A 20,143-nucleotide genomic window follows, 5' to 3' on the forward strand; every position below is an offset into this window, starting at 1 on the left:
AATCATAAAGGTTATTTTAACTAAATACTGAAATCAAGAAGTAGAGAACTCACTTTAAAAGAGAAAGAAGCACGATGGATCTCCGAAATCAGTACTTTACAGCCAGAGGGCTTTAAAGCTGATTTGGATCTGTATTTGTCTATCTAAGTGGACCAATTGTTAAATATGAATATTTTCCTTTCCTGAATTACAAGATAGAAGACATATATAATTACTAATTACATATGATTTATGGAAAGGGCTAATGGTGTTGTGGAAGATGTTACAAATTTAGGCTAATTTACTAAATAAGTTGAGAAACTTTACTCAATAAATTGTAGCTGTGTTCACTTTCACATGATTGGAAAATTTAAGTAAGGCCTCATTCAACATTATAAACATAGGAAAAATATGTCTACAGTGCCATTGATTTATAAATGGATCTCTTCATAAAAAAACACTTTATATTAATAGCCAACAGATGGCACCTGAACATTCACAATTGCTAAAAATCTTAACTTTCCAAACAGGACTACTATTACAATTTCTGTGATTGTCTACACATTTGATATTAAAATGTCAGTGGAAAGGTGAGGCCTATACAATGTACATAGATACCCTAATGCTCACATCTGATTTATCTGGCAACACATCAATGGGATGACTGGCTATTTTAAGTATAGAGATCAATTCTTCATTTGACAATACAATGTGAAAGGAGGATCAGCCTGTGGTTGGCTCTAGGGAAAAGGGATGCATTTCTAAATCCTTTTAACTTAATTGTGCAGTCACCACAAAGAGAAATAAGTGGTATGTGGGGTATCCTTTAGTTTATAGCCACTATCTGCTAATGGGAGACTATTTCAAAAATGATATTTGTTTATAATGCTAGGTTTATTTCTTGTAGATAATGCAATAAAAGCAAGTGGAACGGTAAGGGAAAGTATGATAAAAATGTATGACAAAATACAGTTAAGTTTGTTTGCCCTTATATAGGAGTAATTTCATATTAACCTCCCTGGCGGTATGATTATTCAGGATTTTAGCATCCCAAAGCGGTAAATTGTTTTTCATGGAAATTTGTTGTTTTATATTATAGGCCTGTAATTCTTAGTAAATCTTAGGAATAACTCACCTAAATCTGTCCAAACAAGAGTCCAGTAGACATCCCAGGTATGATAAAGTTTGAAACACGAAATTAAAAAATTATGATATAATACATTATAAATAATTATAAGAAATTATAATATAATAAATAATTATAAAAAATTATAATATAATAATTTAAAAAATGGTCCAGTAAATGGGAATTCTGGGGGCGCTGCCTGATCCGTACCACAGTCAATAGAGTACCAAGTTCGCACATCACTGAGCTCGGTCGCAGAATCGTCGCTGTTTTAGGTCAAAAGCGATTTTAGACCAGGAAGAAAACAGCGATAGTAAATTAAAATTACTTGCAATTGAGCGATAGCGATTCGTTGGGAAATTCCCAACGAAAGTGACTTTCAGTGTCTGAAGACGAATTTCCCAACGAATCGCTATCGCTCAATTCTGCAAGTGATTCTAATTCCCTATCGCTGTTTTCTACCTGGTCTAAAACCGCTTTGACCTAAAGGGACGCTTTTTGGATGCCATGGACGTTCACAAGTTTCCAGGCAGAAAGAACAGTAAATGTGCAGGCAGGGCACTGGACAAAGCTCTACGGACAAAACTGAAGTGAAATAGTTTGATACATAAGTGTAATTATAGCAGATTACATTGTATTGTGTGTATTCTGTGTAAATGTCATGTTTTCACTTTTGAATTTCGCGCCGGCTGTGACGCCCTAAAACGAAACTAAAACTCATGTGCCGGCATCGGCCGGCCACGTACAGCAGAGGACACCGCGGGCTCGCAGGGACAAGGTAAGTGACACTTTTCTGTGCAATCCCGAGTCTGGCTCGGGGTTACCGCTCTTGGTACTGAAAATTAACCCCGAGCCAGACTTGGGAATACCGCCAGGGAGGTTAAAGTTACATAGTATTTGAGGTTGAATAAAGACATAAGTCCATCAAGTCCAACCTATTGTGTGTATGCATTTATGAGCTGATGTGTGCGTGTATATGAGTCCATGTGTGATTTTTCTCTTAGCTATACCTGTACCCCTGAATGTTCTGGTCTCCCAGGAGCTCGTCCAGGAGTCTCTTGAATGATTCCACACTCTTAGCTGAAATCACTTCCTGTGGCAGCGAGTTCCAGACCTTAACCGCTATAACTGTGAAGAACCCCTTGCGCCCTGTGTGGTGAAATTTTTTTCCCACCAATTTTAGGTTGTGCCCTCTGGTCTTTGTTACAGAGCTGACCGTAAACAGTTTGTTACTGAGGTTGCTGTCACCCTTGAATAGTTTATACATAAAAATCATGTCCCCCCTTAATCTCCTAACCTCCAATGAGAACATATTTAATTTTAACAACCTTGTTTCATAGTTCAGATCCTCGAACCCCTTAATGAGTTTGGTTGCCCTCTTCTGGACTTTTTCCAGCATAATCAGCAGGGGGAGGTTAGAATCCCATTTAAGATGTTTGTCCTGCTAGGGATAACTCTGATTATTTGTCATGGTGACCACTGTCACAGTTGTCATCAGAACAGGTAAAAAGGAAATCCCCCTAACTTTTAGATTGTAAGCCCTTACGGGCAAGGCACTCCTTACCATCTTGTCTTGAATTGTATTGTGATTGTAAAATCTTCCTTATATTGTAAAGCGCTGCGCAAACTGTTGGCGCTATATAAAGCCTGTATAATAATAATAACAGGACAAAGAAAGTAAAACAATTTTTAGGGCATACAGTGTATGTCAGTTAAATGGGGAAACATGCAAGCATTGATATGTACTAAATATGTTTTGAATCCTTTATTTTGCCCTGGCATACATTTTAAATTAATTATTAGCATTTAAAAGTTGAGGTTCCTGCCTCCTGGAGGGAAATGAGAAGTGCTACCCTCCTTCACATAGATGGTATGCATAGTTCATGCAATAAATATAAGGGATGCCACAATTAGGAAGAAACAGGTAAAAAAAATTTGGAAAGGAGTTTCTTAATGTCAGTGAACCAGTGAAAAAACAATTCTCTTTTGACATTGTCTGCACCTGTAATAAGATGTAAAATCATCCAAACATCACACGTTTAAAGTTAAATCTTTCAATGAGTATATGCAGTGAGACACATACATTATGTTTCCAAAAACAGTATTAATTTCTATTTACATATAAACAGACCAGTCATATCATGTCATGGTCAAGGTCTACTTGCAATAGTTCAACCATTTTCCTACCACAGCTGGCACCAATTTAACCTTTCTTCAAAGTTTATGCCAAGGAGGGAATGACAGGCAGAGAATAGCTTGTTTTGCTAGCATCCACTACATTTGTACAGTGAGATCACACTTGCTGTCCTTGAGATGCTGGTGAAAGCAGTGAATGGATAGACATAAAATGTGTTTTTGTCCATTCATGTCCAGTGGTATGTTTTCAAAAGGTCACTGGAAATATGCCAGTGTAGTTGCCAAGTTGAAATAACTGCCGGATGACCATGCAGCAGACTAAAAATGGAGCCGAGCAGGATTTCTTAGCTATGTGTAAGTCACATGGGCTTTACAAACACAACAAAGCAAAACCACCTCATTGTCACAGAGTTCACCTAAAGTCGACACTTCTTATGATGTTGTAGTGCACATGTATAGAAATTCCTGAACGTTTAATGATTTGCAATTAGTGCTGTTTAACTTTTTAATGACCAGAGACTTTAAATGCAGTCTATTAAATGCAACTATTAACTTATTTTTTTTTCTTTCTTGAAAATCAAGCTTACTGTGCCACAAACAGAAGTGAATTATTCATACATTCCCATGAAGAATCCGATAGAGGGCAAGTCACATAGACAAGCTGAAGCATGTTTTAATATTTCCATGTTATTCACTTTAGTGGATTCTGCATAGGAATAGAGTCAGAATTAACTTTGGCTGGTGACTCAAGAAGACTGGCCACTAGCCAAGCAACAGATGTCACTGCTTTGGGGTGGATGGGGGGTGGGTGGATATTTCTCTTCCAATGAATATGAGAAATGAGCAAGGGAACAACCTCAGATCCACTCCACCCAAAACAAATTAAGAGATTTTTGTGGGTAATGTTCTATTTTGATTTTTTTTTTTCAGGATCGCTAACAATATACTTAGGTTTAGGTATGTTCAGTAAAATGTTTTTGGACATGGGGATTTTGGTGTTGGAAAAAAAAATGAATAAAAATGTGTGTATCCTAATACCCTTTGCCTCGCCTAAAAGGTAAACCTATCCTATTCTGAACCCAAACACTAGTGTTCCTCATTGTGAAAATGAACCTTTAACACTTAAACTTGATGCTAAACCTATCCTTGAAATTAAACTCTTACCATTAATCTGTCCCTACAACCTAAAGTGGAACTACAACCTTCTATCCCTTAAAACCAAGGAAGGTGCCATCTAAGGCCTCTATCGGCATAGCAGTTGCCCTGATGCTGCACATATGATCAGATATGGCACTAGCCATTTACGGGCTTAATAGATCAGTTGAGAGCTGAAATAAGCACTCTGGCAACCTTGACAGTTGGCATTAAAAGTAACTGTTTTGGGAGATATTAAATTAAGGGGTAACCCAGATCATCCCTCTAACCTAAAACTCACTTAACATATTGCCCAACTCATGACTATTAGGGGGTGATTCACTAAGCTGCCGAAGCCAGCTGGGTGAATAACCGAACTGAAGTGAAGGGAGCCAAACCCCGTTCGGTTATTCACTTCAGCCGTGTACAGCTGATTTCAGGCTTCGGCTCCCTTCGGTAAAACTGAACATCTTCAGCGCATTCGGCTGAACCGAAGTGAAGAACACGTTCGCCTCAGCTGATCCAACATCAGGATCGGCTGAGGCGAACCTTCGGCAGTTCAGTCTCTGCTGTTTACCCCTATTCTCAATGGGGCCGAAGAGCAGAGAGTGAATAGCTGAATACTGCCGTGCAGCATTCGGCTCAGTCATTCTGTTGGCTACCTCAGAGGCAGCGAACAGAATGAAAATTACAAATAAACAAATAGGAAAAAGGGTCCCCCTTTCCAAACCATACCAGACAGTTTACAACTAGTAGGAAAGTTAGGAGGGACCTCCCTAGTTAAAAAATAAATAAATGCGTGGGGTTCCCCCCAAAAGACATCCCTATTGCAAAATTTTCCATCTATTCTTGTTCTGGTGACAACTCAAACTTTAGATTTCCACTCATTTCTTATTTATACTCATTTCCACACATGAATCTTCCCAGTTGGGACAAAGACATCAAACAAAAAATCTAACAATCCTGCACCCTGCAGAGTACCACCAGCTAAAGTATATGGATTTTGCTTTAAAGTGACACTTAACTCAGGAGTTAAATCTTAAAAATACATTAGAGACTGTAGATCCTCAAATCAACTCTGAATTGGTGCCGCCATTGTCCTTCGTTCTGTGGGGTGGCTACTTTTCTTCCCCATGGTCCATTTGTGTGTTGTAAAGTAGCAACAGCCCCAAGCTCACTCTCGTGATGGACTACAATCTCACGTTTACTTTACTAGTTTGTATTGAGATTGTAGTCCATTACAGGAGCGAGCACACATAGGGACCATGGGGAACAAAAGTAAGCACCCTCCAGAAGGAAGGACAGTGTCAGCACCAATTTAGAGAAGATTTGAGGACAACAAATACACAAATAAGATACATTTTGTTAATAGGTAAGTTACTTGAATACATTTTTAAGATTTAGTGTCCCTTTAAGGTTTTAAAAAAACAGTTTTTCACATTTATGAACAATTAACAGTCTGCATGGCTCCTGCCTGGGTAAAGTCTGCCATATGAATAGCCCAAATGTGATTGACCCAAAATAACAGAGACAAACACTTGCCTAGATGTATGCATACTTATGGGATTCTGCGAGCAGAAATGAGCCCTTGGATTTAATACCAGCTTACCTTCCAAGCCCATTAATTAAGACCTTTGCCTGGTACAGAGGAATTAAAACACAGAGACATCAAGTTCAAAGCACCTTATAAAGAAGATGATTTCTGGCTTACGACCAAGATCCACAATATCTGCACTTTACGAGGTGATCAGGTAAAAGCAAATTAAATTTTTGTGGTAATAATTTGGTACTTCACCCCCTGAGACCACAATTAGTGTAATGTATTATCAAAGCATGGAAAAAGCTTTTGTTCCACTGTTATTTCACAATCCATGTTTGTAGGGAATACTTTTTTCACTTTTTTTAACAGTGGGTGTTACAATGGCGCATTATGTGTAAGTGTAAGAGAAAAAATGTTAATTATGAATCAAAGTTCAAAAGTTAGCAAGTTTATTGCATGGTCTACTTCCCTGCTAATATCTTCAGAAGCTGTAATGCATGGCTAAATTCCCCATTCTTAGATCTCAGCAGTCCTGCACTTATAATTTTTTTACAGGGATTTGTGATAGACTGAAAAACAACACTTTGAAGTTCCAACTTTGTTCTTTTTAGTTGAGAGGAGAATACTGTACAGATTTGTTCAACTCTATGTACAAGGAGGGGGGAAGAGAGAGAGAGAGAGAGAGAGAGAGAGAGGATATACAGGAGAGAGATGATATACTGGAGAGAGAGAGAGTGAGGATATACAGGAGACAGAGGGGGGATATACAGGAGATATACATATACAGTGGAGAGAGAGAGAGAGAGAGAGAGCGCGCAGAGAGAGAGAGAGGGGATATACAGGGGAGAGGGGGGAGTAAGAGAGAGAGGATATACAGTATAGGAGAGAGGGAGAGAGAGGAGAGAGAGAGAGAGAGAGAGAGAGAGAGAGAGAGAGAGGGAGAACAAGAGATGTGGGGTCGATTTGCTATACGACTATATAGTATATGAGTATATAAGTGAATTTGAATTTTCACTTTCCAAAGGAATTAACTTAGCTTAGTGAACAAGGAGAAGCTCTGCTGACTCCAATCATCCAATCATGTGCAGGCAAAATAGTGGGTATTCTTTTGCAGAGTGAATTTTTACCACATTCACTAAACTAAGTGAACATTTCATAGCAAACTGAAAATTCACTTTACAGTCTGAACATGCTGTAGTTTTTTTTTTTAGTAAATCAACCCCATGGCATATACCCATGTTTGACATGTTCATAATAATCCAGCTTAATACAGTTCAGTAATTTAGACGGAACAAGAGAATATTCCATCACACAATATTTGATGTGCCAATCTACACATGTGATATACTTGAATGCATGTTAATGTGGTCTGAAGCACATAGGTAAGACAACCCAGAAAGCAAGAGACAGGATTGCACAACATTAAAATCCCATTATAAGGCACTTGCTTATAATGGGAAGCAGGGCATTCAGTAGCCCAACTTTAGTTTATGTCGCACGTCCCGTTCATCTTTGATATAAAAAAAAAATATATATATATATATATATAGTATATGACTATGAGGATGGCATCTGATCAGTTTGGGTAACACCCTACTTTGTGCAGTTTGTGCAAAATCTTAAAAGACGATCTGTCATGTGAAGGCTAATGTCCTCCATGGAAGCAGTCTTCAACCAACCACAGGGCTGCTGAAAACTTGTTCCAGGACAATGCGGCAGCTGACAAAGAATACTATGTGGCCAAGTGGTCAGATTGGGTTGTTTTCAGAAAAATATAATAGCCGTGGTGTCAAAGGCAGGTATGTAGCTTTAATGTGTGTAACAACTTGGCAAAATCTAAACACGACATAATATAGGTCCCCTATGTTCTATAGTGAAGCTACTATTTCTTAGATCACAATTAGGCTAATTTACTAAATATAGATCCCCTGTGTTATATACTTTTCAACTACAGCTACCATTTTATATATCATATATTCTCCAATAGTCCATACCAAGAAACAAATGTAGTTCTGACTGCTAAAGCAGTGCCAGAATCTGCAGCTATAGCTATAGATAGCAATTATACAACAATGAATAGGAAGATCTCTTTCCTCAGTGAATCTATAAGGGACAGGGATTTTGCAGCAGCCTAGAGACTGTGATGAATGACTCCCTATGTGTTTTCTGCATCCAGCAGACAACAGCCCATGCACAGGGGAAGGCTGTAGATTCAGCTGTGTGCTACTCCACTCTGCTTTCTCTAGTGACCTCATCCTCTCACAAAGATACCATTCATGCAGATGTGCTAGACGACAGCCTACAGTGCTTTCATTTCATCATACAAACATGTACATAGAGACGCTTGGATGAAATAAAAGCTATAGAACACTCACAAAGGTGTGCAGGGGTATGTGAAATATTCCTGCTCATCACAGCAACTGCACACTGGGACTTTCGCAGCGTTGCTTACTTAGCTGATAACGTCTCAGTTCCTTCTTATATTACTAATGCTGGGATAATCATTGTATACTATCCAGCTAAAGACCAAATATAAGATTTTGAAAGTATTCCCACTATGCCCTTTACTAAACTATTCATATTAAATGCATTTAGATATTCAAAAATTAATACATCCAGCAGAATTAATTAAAGGGCCAGTACATTAAAAAAATCACATTTTGTTATAGGTGGAGCTTAGTGGGCTGAGTAAGCCCATGGTTTCTTATATGTTTTCGACACTCCAACAGAAATATTTCCTGCCATAATTTCTGACTTTATACCCTTCCACTTGGGTGTTTTGCTTGATCCAGCCTAACTTTTGTATGGTTTGGCTCTTCCTTGCATTGTAGTAATATAAAATAAATTAGAATCACACTTACTTACTGAGAGTGGTAACCTCTACCAGTAGCCTGATAAAAATCAAGTGCCTTTACACATGGGATTCAGTTGTTTCTCTTATTTAATAAAATATCGCAGGATATGTAACACATTTCCTGCCCCCTCCATAAAATATATTTACCACTATTCTGAGTGCTCTGTGTACTTCATGTGAGGGATGGAAGTATAGATAACACATATGCTTCATTTAGTATGAAGTATTATTACTATGGAGGTTGTAACATTGGGGAGTAAAAAGTCGGGTTGAAAAACCTGAAACTTCCCCATATTAAAATGTTATGCTTTAATGCTGAGTACAGAGGCGTCACAAGGGGGGTGCGGCCCGCAACCGGGTGACACCATTGGAGGGGTGACACCAAAATGACTGTCAGTTATGTTGGTGTCACCCCTCTAACAGTGTCAGGAGAGAGGAGGGCACCCGGCGGCATACCTCATCGTATGCCGCCGGGTGAACATCCCCTCCTCTCTCTGCCGGCGTCCATCACCGAGATGGACGACGGCAGGTGTCAATGAGATGACCACACATGCGCAATGACGTCATACCCTGTACAGGAATAGGGAGGGTCATTTTGGCCATTTCTGTTGGCAACTGTACTACTGTAAACCTATATACAAATAAATCAGGCATTTACCTTGCTGTGTACAGATAGTCATACTATTGAGAGTACTGGACTGCTGGGGTATGCACAATGGTTCACCAGCCCCACATGCCCAGCTTGACCAATGCTTTAAGGTCAGTTTACTATGAATGCAGAGTTGGACAACTGCACAATTCCAATGTTTAATAAACAAGCCCTTATTTAAGCTGCCAACTAATTTTATTTTATATAGTTTTTGGTTGAATCTGAAGAGTCATCAAGAAAAAGTCTCAGAAGGTGAAGTGAACCTTCCAAATAGAGACAATGAATGCAATAAGAAAAACATAAGTTCTTTATCTTCTCATCCAAAAACAAAAATCTGGCTAGAGTTCCACTTTAAGGGACATAATGAGTAACTGAGCACGTCTGCACTTTAATAAACAAGTTTAAATGTCCACATGTTCAATGTACTTTTTAATTCACTTATATTACATTTTGTGTTGGTGGCTGAGTCAATATTTGTTCTACCAATGTAAGATAAACAGTTATCTCTAAAATCTGCCAAAAATGATGTCTTAAGTGATTTTCAATTCAGATTCTTGGCCAACTTGGTTGTGTTTGAGTAGCATATAAGTGTTTTGCTTGTGAAAACTCTGGCAGTGTCACTATGCACTTCTTCAGCTTGTAATGGGGAGTACTAGCCTAGCAACCTAATAAACACTGTATCCCTAAGAGCTCAATAGCTGACCTTGCCCTCTCATGTTTGTTATCACTAAGCATCTTATTATGTAATACATATTAGGTTGCAATAACAGGGAACATTATTACTTAAGTGATGACTTCACTGATACTTGTCCCCCTAGGATACTATGCGGTGATATTATCGTACGATATTACATCATATGTATATATATTACACCTGCCCTTCCTCCACCAGAAACTTCCTCCTCCATTTGGTGTCTCACTATTGGACAAGGGGTAATCTATTTGTAGCAGATATATTTACAAAACTTTTGCATGTTTTAGCCCCACATAGATCAGTGATGGTAACCCTACTTGTGCAAGTCTAGCTATCATTGTAAAAGGGGATAATTGTGAAAGCCATTGTGAAAATGGAATGCATACAAGAAAAGCTTTGGTAATGCAATGTTTAGGGGCCCTTTCACACCAGTAGGTGTGTTATGCGCCATATAACACTTACCCACTGGTGTGTGTTGTGTGAAGGCTGTGCGATATGTTGCTACACAGAATGACATTTCACTTAACTTCATGCGCCGCAGCATGTTGCAATGAATTGTAGAATTTCACAACATGCTACGCTGTGTAGAAATACAACCTATCCAATGTTTTTTTTCAGCACACACCAATGCAGTGCATTGGTGTGAGCTGGAACAAAATGTGCTAAGGCAAATTGCCATGTCTATGTGTTGGGACTGTGTTAGGCAACGCTGTCCAACACAGATCAACAGAGGTGGTATGAATGAGCCCTAAAGGTTCTCAACATGTCAACATGCAAAGGTTAAGCATTCCATAGACACTCTGACTTTGTCTGCAGTAACCAAAGAAAATCCCTTCATGGTCAATAAATGTCTCAAGAGCATTGAGCTGCAGCCTGTTTCTTCACAAAAAAATGTTGCAACTGCATTTTAATTTATAGTAGATGTAAACACTTACTGAATATTTATTAAGCAGTAAACACTACTGACCTGCAGTACTGGGACCAGGGTATTTCTTTGAATAGTCTCCCCATGCTTGAGTGGGTTTTCCTCCAGTTGCTCTGTCATGTTAACTGGCTCCCCCCCAAAGTGGCCCTATAGTGTGAGTGGGGTTAAGGACATTAGATTGTGAGATGCCTGAGGGACAGAGACTGATGAGAATAATCCTACATTTTCTGTTGGCAATGGCCTAAAATCTGTAGGCAGACCCAGAAAGTCAATGAAAAAGTCTGAACTTTACATGTCTAGGTCAATGACTAAAAGTACTGAAGCTACTAAATCAACATGATAACCAGGCAAATAGCAATTTCAGAAGGAGTGGTGAGCTATCGAAATCTCTTTAATTCCTCAGATTTTAAAAACAGAACATTGAACATACAGCATTGTTAGTGAACACAAAGTAAGCTACTTAGAAAACTAGAGCCATTGCCCTAAATTGCCCTATTTGTGTTCTAGAGCTGTCATCACATACAGGCTTGTTTCTAAGTACAAAGACAGGCAATAGCGACAGTGAAAAATATTGTTAGAGTTTATAGCAATGTATTGTGGAGCAGGTGTGTTATCGCAAGAAGTGTATGTTTGTGATTCTTAAAGGATCTGGTGCCTAGAATGACTTTATGATTCAATAAAAATGAAGCTCTGTCTGCTTATCATAAAAAGAACAAACAACGCATTAGATATATACAAGTCACACCCACACAAAAACATGTGAAATGGGAAAACTATGCCACTAATGTGTTTTCTTTCGATATATTCGAGTCAAATGTTGTCGTATTATGAAGTATAATTAATGAGCAGCTACACAGCAGAGTGATGATGTGTGAAGTGGGTCTCATTTATTTCTTGGCCTTAACTTGAAGCTGATTCGTTGGCTAGACACAAATACCAAAGCAGACTGGGTATGCTTCTGCTTTTACTCAGCAGAAGGTCTTTCTATTCACATTGACTGCTATGAAAGCACAGTGTCATGCTGGAGTGGAAACCCAATGCAATTTAGGAGGTGCAACGGAAGATGTTGGTCTGGTCACCGAAGGGAATTTTCCAGTTATGGTTGTTCCATGCGGCTTCGACTCTGGAACATGGGGCTGACAGCAAAGGTCATTTAAGAGGCTGGTCCGGCAGAAGGTGACACCGGCCATAAATCTCGAAAAGAGTGGAGCCAGAAAGAGCACATTTTACCTCAGGATGTACGGGTAAATATTTTTAAAACAACAGTTCTGCCATGGCAGTGTTAATGCCACATAAAACCAATTTGTCAGTGGCTGCTGTAGGCATATGATAAAAAACGGGGTCACTTTCCACATTGTGGCTATAGAATGTGCAGCATGGCACAAATAATTCATTCATTCATTTTAAAAAGAACTCCATGCAAATGCACAAAAACCAATTTAGTCTAGTTATTTCTTTGTATATCTATAATCATTGTATTTTTCAAATTTTCACCAGGCATATCAAAGGTGGGCAGGAAGGGAGAGATGGCTGTACAATGAAGCTCAAATTAAATGGATATCCCCCACACTCCTGAAAGGTCATCTCTTGGTTGAATGAGCATTGAAGTGATTCTACGATTGGTGTCGCATATATCCAAGAAATAAAAAGTATTTCACCAGCACACCAAGGATCTTCATCCAAAACTACCCTTACTGACGTTTCAGCATCATGTCAAACAAATAACACATAATATGCAACTCCATATTATGCCTAGAACACTGTTCGGTGTCAAGTGTTATTTGTTTGACATGATGCTGAAACTTCAATAAAGGCAGTTTTGGACGCAAATCCATGGTGTGCTAGTGAAATACTGTCTATCTGTAGAATTAAAGTAGTAATGGGTGGGCGGTCATAGGTGGTGGGTGGGAACAACAGTAAACATTGCCGCGGCTGCAGGTAGTAGCGGATAGGTTGATAACAGTTACTATAGCTGTAGCTGTAGAGTGGTGCTGGCTATAGTAGGCCTGTTTAAATCTGGGAGACACTACTAAAGCTTGGCTTTGTCACTTTTGTGAAGGTGGTGGATGAGCAGAGAGTAGTGTGAAAGCACTTGGTAGGCAGCATTAATATGTCAACATTAATATATCTGTCCAAGTGCTGCTTGCAGATGTGGTCCATCTTCGAACTTCAGTTTGACATGCCTGATTTACACCTTAATATACTACCATCTACTGTATGTAACTGCCATCCTTTCCTGTGCTCAAGCTGCACTGTCAAATTAGACTCACACTGTAAGTACATTGCTTCCCACTAGCAATATTCTTGTTTCAGGCTCCAATACATCAGCCTGCTGAAATCACAGACACGCTAATGACGCTTTGCTCATGTCTTCTTCACTGCACAGCTGCACAGCTCCTCTATGGTTTGTCAGTCCCTGGCTGTTACAAATATTATATGGCATTTGTGTTGTACTGTGCTGAAATGAAGCCTTGCACCTTTCCCCCAGCTGTTAAACAGCTGGTGCAATGTGGGTACAGTATATGAACTGTCCTCCTGTCCATAGGAGGTCAGGGCATGTGCTTAGTAAGCACATTATTCAGATAGAACTTAGCAGAAGTATTTAAGAAAAACTCCCAAAGTGGAATCTCTGTTTGGGGAATGCCATTGTACTAGGAGACATTATTGAGTTCTATCTTCTCTTTCCAAACGCAGTTCAAGTGAGAAGGCATTTTCACTGACTGCTTCAGGTTTGCATTAATAAATTCCTGATATGTTATCATTTTTCAAGTTGTATATTTTATCATTAAAAAGAAGTCTGTGTTTTAGTCCAGTGACTCGTCCCAGGATGAAAAGATGCCATAAGTCTGCAGCAGGAAGCATTTCCTCAGTCTCCTACCATATTCGGGAGTACTGATTACCACAGTGGCCAGGGAGAAGTAAAGCGTCAGAATGTAAAAGCAAGGGCAATAAAAAGGTAAGTATAGATGCTCTTCTTTTACAGGGGATGATTCGTTTTCAAGTAACCCTGTGGTGACAGGGTCACCTAAATGTGTTAGGTAGTTGGACAATGACCACATAAAGAAATACAGTATACGCAAACTGAAAATTGGGTCTCTACTGCCTAATGCAGCTCACAGCATGGGGGACATTATCAAAACTAAGGACTGCCAGGACAGAAACAGTAAAGACTGTAAAGGAAAGCAGTGGTCATTATAAATGGATTATTGCTTATTTCTGATGATCCCCTTTAATATATTCAGTAGCTAAAGAGTGAGGACCTTTCTAATAACATTGTTTGTAAATGTAGTTGTAGACACACATTTTCAAAATTTCATCCCCTGATATGAGCATGCAATTTGTTATCACTGCCCCATTTCTGTTGCGCCTGCACAAATATGGCCATAAACCAATAACATGCTCCACTGGGAGTTCTTTACTGAAAGGACTCATTTCAGAAGGCATTGCCATACTAATTACCTCATAAAGTATTTAGCTGCGTACCCACTGGGATGCTACTTACTAGTGCTAAAACTGCTCTTGGATCCAGCTAATCAATTAATGTTCATTATAAGACCTGGAAATTCCAAGCAGTAATGTGCAGAGGTTATAAATAAGAAAGAGAGTCATTGAAAGAAGCACAATGCATGGTATACAGCATAACATATTGCTGATTACTTTATTAAGCCGCCATGTGTATCTAAGCCCATTTGTTTTAATCATCAATTTATCTATTTTGCATGCACAAGTGGCAGAAGCTGTAGAATGGTAGTTATTTGATAATGATATCGTGGCACGTGTTGGACATCCTGTCTCACCCAAATTGTCAAGTCTTGTTCTTTGTACCAGGGTAATAAAAGAAATATCTTTGAGTGGGGAATTATATTATACAGGCAACAGAATCAAACTGCGAGAGCAGAAACTGTCAGAAGGATCCACTTACCTTCACATTCGCTACTCTAGCACCACATGGAGCACCTACACTGTTTATCCGCTTCCTGCTAGTGGAGAACATGCACAAATATCCCCATAACACAATACAATGTCTGCTGCCTGAATGACAAGGAGGACTTAGTATTGTGACTTGGAAGGGGGCATATTTTCATGCAAGTAGTGACCATCTGAAAGATCACTGCATCAAAAGTTTAGAACAGCTCTGATTGTCGATGGGGGAATGTATGCAGTGCAAAAACAGCAAGCCTCTGGTGTTTGAAAATACATCTTGCCAGATTCTAGCAATTAAAATGTACTGTGAATACTACTTATGCTTCAAATCAAATTTTAGCATCTGGTGTCAGTATGTGCTGACAGCCTACTGCACATCTCTGTGACCAAATCCTGGTTACAAATGCTGCTACCACTTTCCGCACGCACTCAGACCGGCACAGTTCCTTGCGGCCTCGGCTGCAAGATACTGTGCCCATCTGAGCTGCTTCTCTCCTATCTGCCTCTTAGCTCCAGGGTCTCAGAGAGAGCAGAGTGATCTCTCTGAGACTTCAGAGTGATGAGTCATTCGGAGGCGTGGCGTGCTGCGTGTAGGAGTCCCGGCCGGGCTGAGCAGGCTGCAGGTAAGATAGTGTGCAGACAGTGTTCGTTCTCCCCCCCCTCACCTTTCCCCCCCTCCTGAGACCAGCCACTGTAAACAGGTAAAATAATGTGTTTTTTGTATCCCTTGGTTAGGTATCTTACAAAGCCTTAGTTTTCTGTCCTTAAACTGAACATCTGGCAAGGCTATGGGCATTTATAAAATTATATATATGTAACAAGCAGCAAATAAGACTTTAAAGAAGTCCTCAGTAGCCTCTGTAGTAGAGCTGCAGCTAACGATTATTTTCAAAATCGATTAGTTAGCCGATTATTAAGTTCGATTAATCAGTTAATCGGATAAACAATAAAAAAAAATTAAAAATGGCTCCAGTGATGGACTACTAGTTTGTATTGAGAATAAAATAGTGGAATAAAATAGTGTGGTGTGCAATATAGTGAAAAGGAAAGTGTAAAATTATACAGCAATGAATGCAGAATGGCACCGGCTATAGAGGACTACAAATCCCAGCAATAGTACATTATACAGCGCAATGCAGAATATCAGCAGCTTTAGAGGACTACAACAAATCCCAGCAATAGTACATTATAGCTGGTGGTATTCTGCATTGCACTGTATAATGTATTATTGCTGGGATTTGTAGTCCTCTATACAGCGCAGTGAAGAATATCACCAACTATATAGGAATACAACAAATCCCAGCAATACATTATAAATACAGTGTATAATGTATTGCTGGATGTGTATTCCTATGTATAATATACAGCACAATGTACCATAAGCTATAGAGGAATACAAATCCCAGCAATACATTATAGAGCACCATGTGTGGGAAGTGCAGGCTTAAGGTGCCCATACACTGCTCGATTCTCGTACGAGAATCGCGGGAAATTCCGCGATCGTACAAGAATCGAGCAGTGTGAACGAAGACGTGCGAACGTTTCTACTGTACGGTCGCACGTCTTTTGTCTAAGGAGCACGCTAGAAAACCAGCCGAAAATCGTACGATTTTCGGCTGGTTTGAACGGTGCTCGGGAGACAAATGCCGAACGGGCCGGTGCTCGCACGCGCACACAGCCCATTCAGCATTGCGGTCATCGGAAGCCCGCCCCTCAGGGGGGTGGCTTGCGATGATCGAGAGTGCGATCTGCCTGTCCAAGATGGGCAGATCGTACGTTTTTTTAATCACTTTACAACCATCGCAAGACTAAGGTCTTGCGATGGTTGTACAGTGTATGGCCACCTTTACCTGAGCAGTCTTCCAGCAACCTGCTTCTGAGATCGGGCCTGTCTATCGGCGGCTGTCATCCCCCCACACCTGCTCCTCCTTACTACATCTCCCCGCGTCCCTGTGCCGATCGTGGATGTGGGCGGGCGGTGAGTGTGAGGCGGGGAGGAGGTGCGGCGTGAAGAGCGTGGATGCGGGCGAGCGGGTCTGGCAGCGGCGAGCGTGAGGTGGGGAAGAGGTGCGGCGCGCAGCATGTGTGGAGCCGTGAACAGGGCCAACTGATCGGAAGAAAATTAATCGATTATTGAAAAAGTTGACAACTTTTTCAATAATCGATTATAATCGATTATGTCGATTAGTTGTTGCAGCCCTACTCTGTAGCGGCATGCACTGTGGAGCAAGTCATCAGTCAAGCATTCACTCAGCAGCTTAAATCCCTCTGCTGCCCCCACCAGTGCCTTCCAATCTCTAATGTACACTCAAGGACAGTGTTCTGAGACGGGGAAGCAGAGTGAGCAGAGGTGCTATAAGAAGGATTTGAAGGACAATACTTCTACTGTGAAATTTGAGGACAAATTGCTCAAAAGTTTCTGTCCCTACAGAGGTCAGTGAGGGATTATTTTAAAACATATTTATTGCTGGCTACATGTTTAAATTTAGGCAATCCAACCTTGGCTTGAATGCTCAGAACTATAGGATATAGACACAAGCCTCTGATCATTTTTACAATGAGAGTTATTCAAAGTAATTCATTTGATGTACAATGTAACCTCTCTTAAAGGCTTATGTTTTTCAGATAATCAACCTGATTAAAAAAGGCAACATAGCTATATATAGATGCATTTTAGTTTTTTTTTTTAAACACAAACTTAAATGCCTTTATATGTAATTACTACAATTACTGTCATTAGTATAATGCTCATCCACCAGTTTCACTACCACATCTGTTGCAGACGTTTTGATTTCTATGACAATACAAAAAATATTTCTCTCTGGCCAATACTGAATAGAATTTTGCAAATATTATGCACATCTGGTTATGACATATTTCCCGTGTAGCTACAGTTGTGTGCTCTACACAAAAGACATGTGCTTTTACGTTCCAAACTCCTTGCCGTGCACTGATTACTGCTGACAACCTTTCAACAATCCCTCAGTATACAAATACAGCCATGGAAACAAACTACTTGGTTTACTCTAAATCACTACTCCCAGCTACCTCAAAACAAAACAATTTTGATTCTCAAAATTAAAATCAAATGTGATGTGATTTTTCAGATATCCGCTTTCAGTTATGTTTTTTGTATTTTAATGCTCATTCAAGGTCTATCCCAATGCCTAGCAATCTACGAATTCCTGTTGTTAAGCTCTTTGGAAAGTGTATATGCTATGATGTGACTGAAATGGAGTAGAAAACAGCCTATATAGACTGAATGTAAAGAAAGGTGCTATTTACAAGAATCTTTCCAATTACATAGGCCAAGGGCAATGTGCAAAAATGGCATTGGCCTTGGATCTAGCAGGAATGAGGGCTCAGGATGCACTTGTTTTAGCAACTGATCCTATTACTTAGGGGTCTATTCACGAAGCAGCCGAAGGATCTAGCCATAGCTTTGGCCGATCCTTCGGCTAGCTTCGGCCCCAGGACCCCTTCGGTTCAGTAGAACCGAAGGGCTGCTGTACGGGCTATTCACAATAGCCCGTACAGCTCCCGAACTTAGCCGAGCGGCTCAGTCGAGCTGAAGGCATATGCCTCGGCTCGGCTGAGCCACGCTGAAAGCCGAAGTTGGCCGAGCGGAGCCAGCCGTGATCTTACCGCTGGCTCCGGTTACTTGCAGAGAGATCAGCGTCCCTGGTTACCAGCTAACCAGGGACACTGATCTCCAGACAGCAAACTCTCCCTGGTGCCCCGGGACTCTTCTGCTCCCGGCCTCCCAGGAGGGAAACACTGCTTTTTCTTTTTTTTCCTTATTCTGACAAGGTTTTTCTAAGGAGTTTTTTCCCGTTCCTGGCCGCCGAGGAGAGAAACACTGCTTTTTCTTTTCTTTATTCTGACACGGTGCCGTGTCAGAATAGTAAAAAAATAAACAAATGCTGATGGACCTGATGGAGAAAGGGCAAAATCATTATTATTTTTTTTTCTATTCCGTGTCAGAATAAAGAAAAGAAAAAGCAGTGTTTCTCTCTTTGGGCGGCCGGGAGCAGGAAAAAACCTCCTTAGAAAAACCTTTGCAAAGCTAGAGTAATGAGTACACCCTGTATTATATATTTATTTGTAAAATACATATTTTGTGAAAATAATAAAAAATGTCTATTAGCATAGTTACAAGAAACTTTTTTTAATGGTTATTCACCAATAGCTACCAACTTAACTTCAATAGCTTATGCTCAATTGAATGATGTGTAGCAAAAACTGTGTGGATATGGACCAGTGCCATATAGTAGTCCAACTAATGGAGGCATAATTCCTCCTCTAGCTTGCCATGCATATATGGTATGTAAGCAGATGCAACAGTCCATCATTTAATTTACTTTGAACTACATGAATGAAAACAGCTTTGAGTGTTCTTACCATTTTGGCATCTGAGTGCATTGGAGTGACTTGAGGTGAAGCACAAGGATTGCCTAGGTTGGGACCTTGCATCCCCATGATATTGGAGTTCATTGACATCTGTCTTTCCATCTGTGTGGGATATGAGAAAAGCTGTGACATAACACCCACCGAATCCATCTTAAGACAGTATGAAGTACACAGCCTTTTATTCAAGCAAGGTTACCTCTTTAAATATAAAAACATGAAAAATGCATAATGCATTTTAGAAAGGCAGCCCCCTTTGAATAGCCTGAAATAGAGAATTGCCTGCCAAATTCTAGGTATTTGGCTCTGCAAGAAAAAGCAGATGTCACTAAGTAATTTTACTTCTACTTCCTTTGATGAGTCTGATAATGTACAGTATGTTAGCCAGTGTGCATCAGGGAGTTTCAGTACACAAAATCTTTTGTTTCCCATTTCTTGTTTAGAGTAGGAACTGAGAGAAGCAGTTTAAAATGAGATTTAACCGATAACAGATTTGGGAGAAGGAAGTTAAAACTGGGTGGAAATAAGTCAAAATAAAATCATGAGAGATGACAACGTTGGGCAAATGTTAGGGGGTCTCTAGGGCTGTAACCATTGGGCATTGTTTATCCAGGTTGACAGTTCTTATATCATACTGTATGGTACCAGTAGCCTCTTCATGAGTGTCATTCTAACCATAACAATTGCTGTTGAGGTATGGGCAGGGGATTGGGGGGTTCATCTGGCCAAAATTAAGCACAGTTTTTAGGGGAGCAAGGGACACAGCTTCTCCCCC

At 40.0% G+C, this 20,143-nt stretch overlaps 1 protein-coding gene across 2 annotated transcripts in view; it reads right to left on the minus strand.

Annotated features, from left to right (window-relative positions):
• CREB5 (cAMP responsive element binding protein 5) overlaps positions 1 to 20,143 on the minus strand; it is a 261,883-nt gene that overhangs the window by 50,757 nt on the left and 190,983 nt on the right. For both annotated transcript variants that reach the window (XM_018575758.1, XM_018575699.1), the window contains one exon: positions 19,363 to 19,473. In XM_018575758.1, coding sequence (XP_018431260.1) covers positions 19,363 to 19,473 — 111 coding nt within the window. The remainder of the gene's footprint in view (positions 1 to 19,362; positions 19,474 to 20,143) is intronic.

Source organism: Nanorana parkeri, unplaced genomic scaffold (genome assembly GCF_000935625.1).
Source record: "Nanorana parkeri isolate BGI_ZX_2015 unplaced genomic scaffold, ASM93562v1 scaffold4, whole genome shotgun sequence".
In the NCBI taxonomy this organism is placed as follows: domain Eukaryota; kingdom Metazoa; phylum Chordata; class Amphibia; order Anura; family Dicroglossidae; genus Nanorana; species Nanorana parkeri.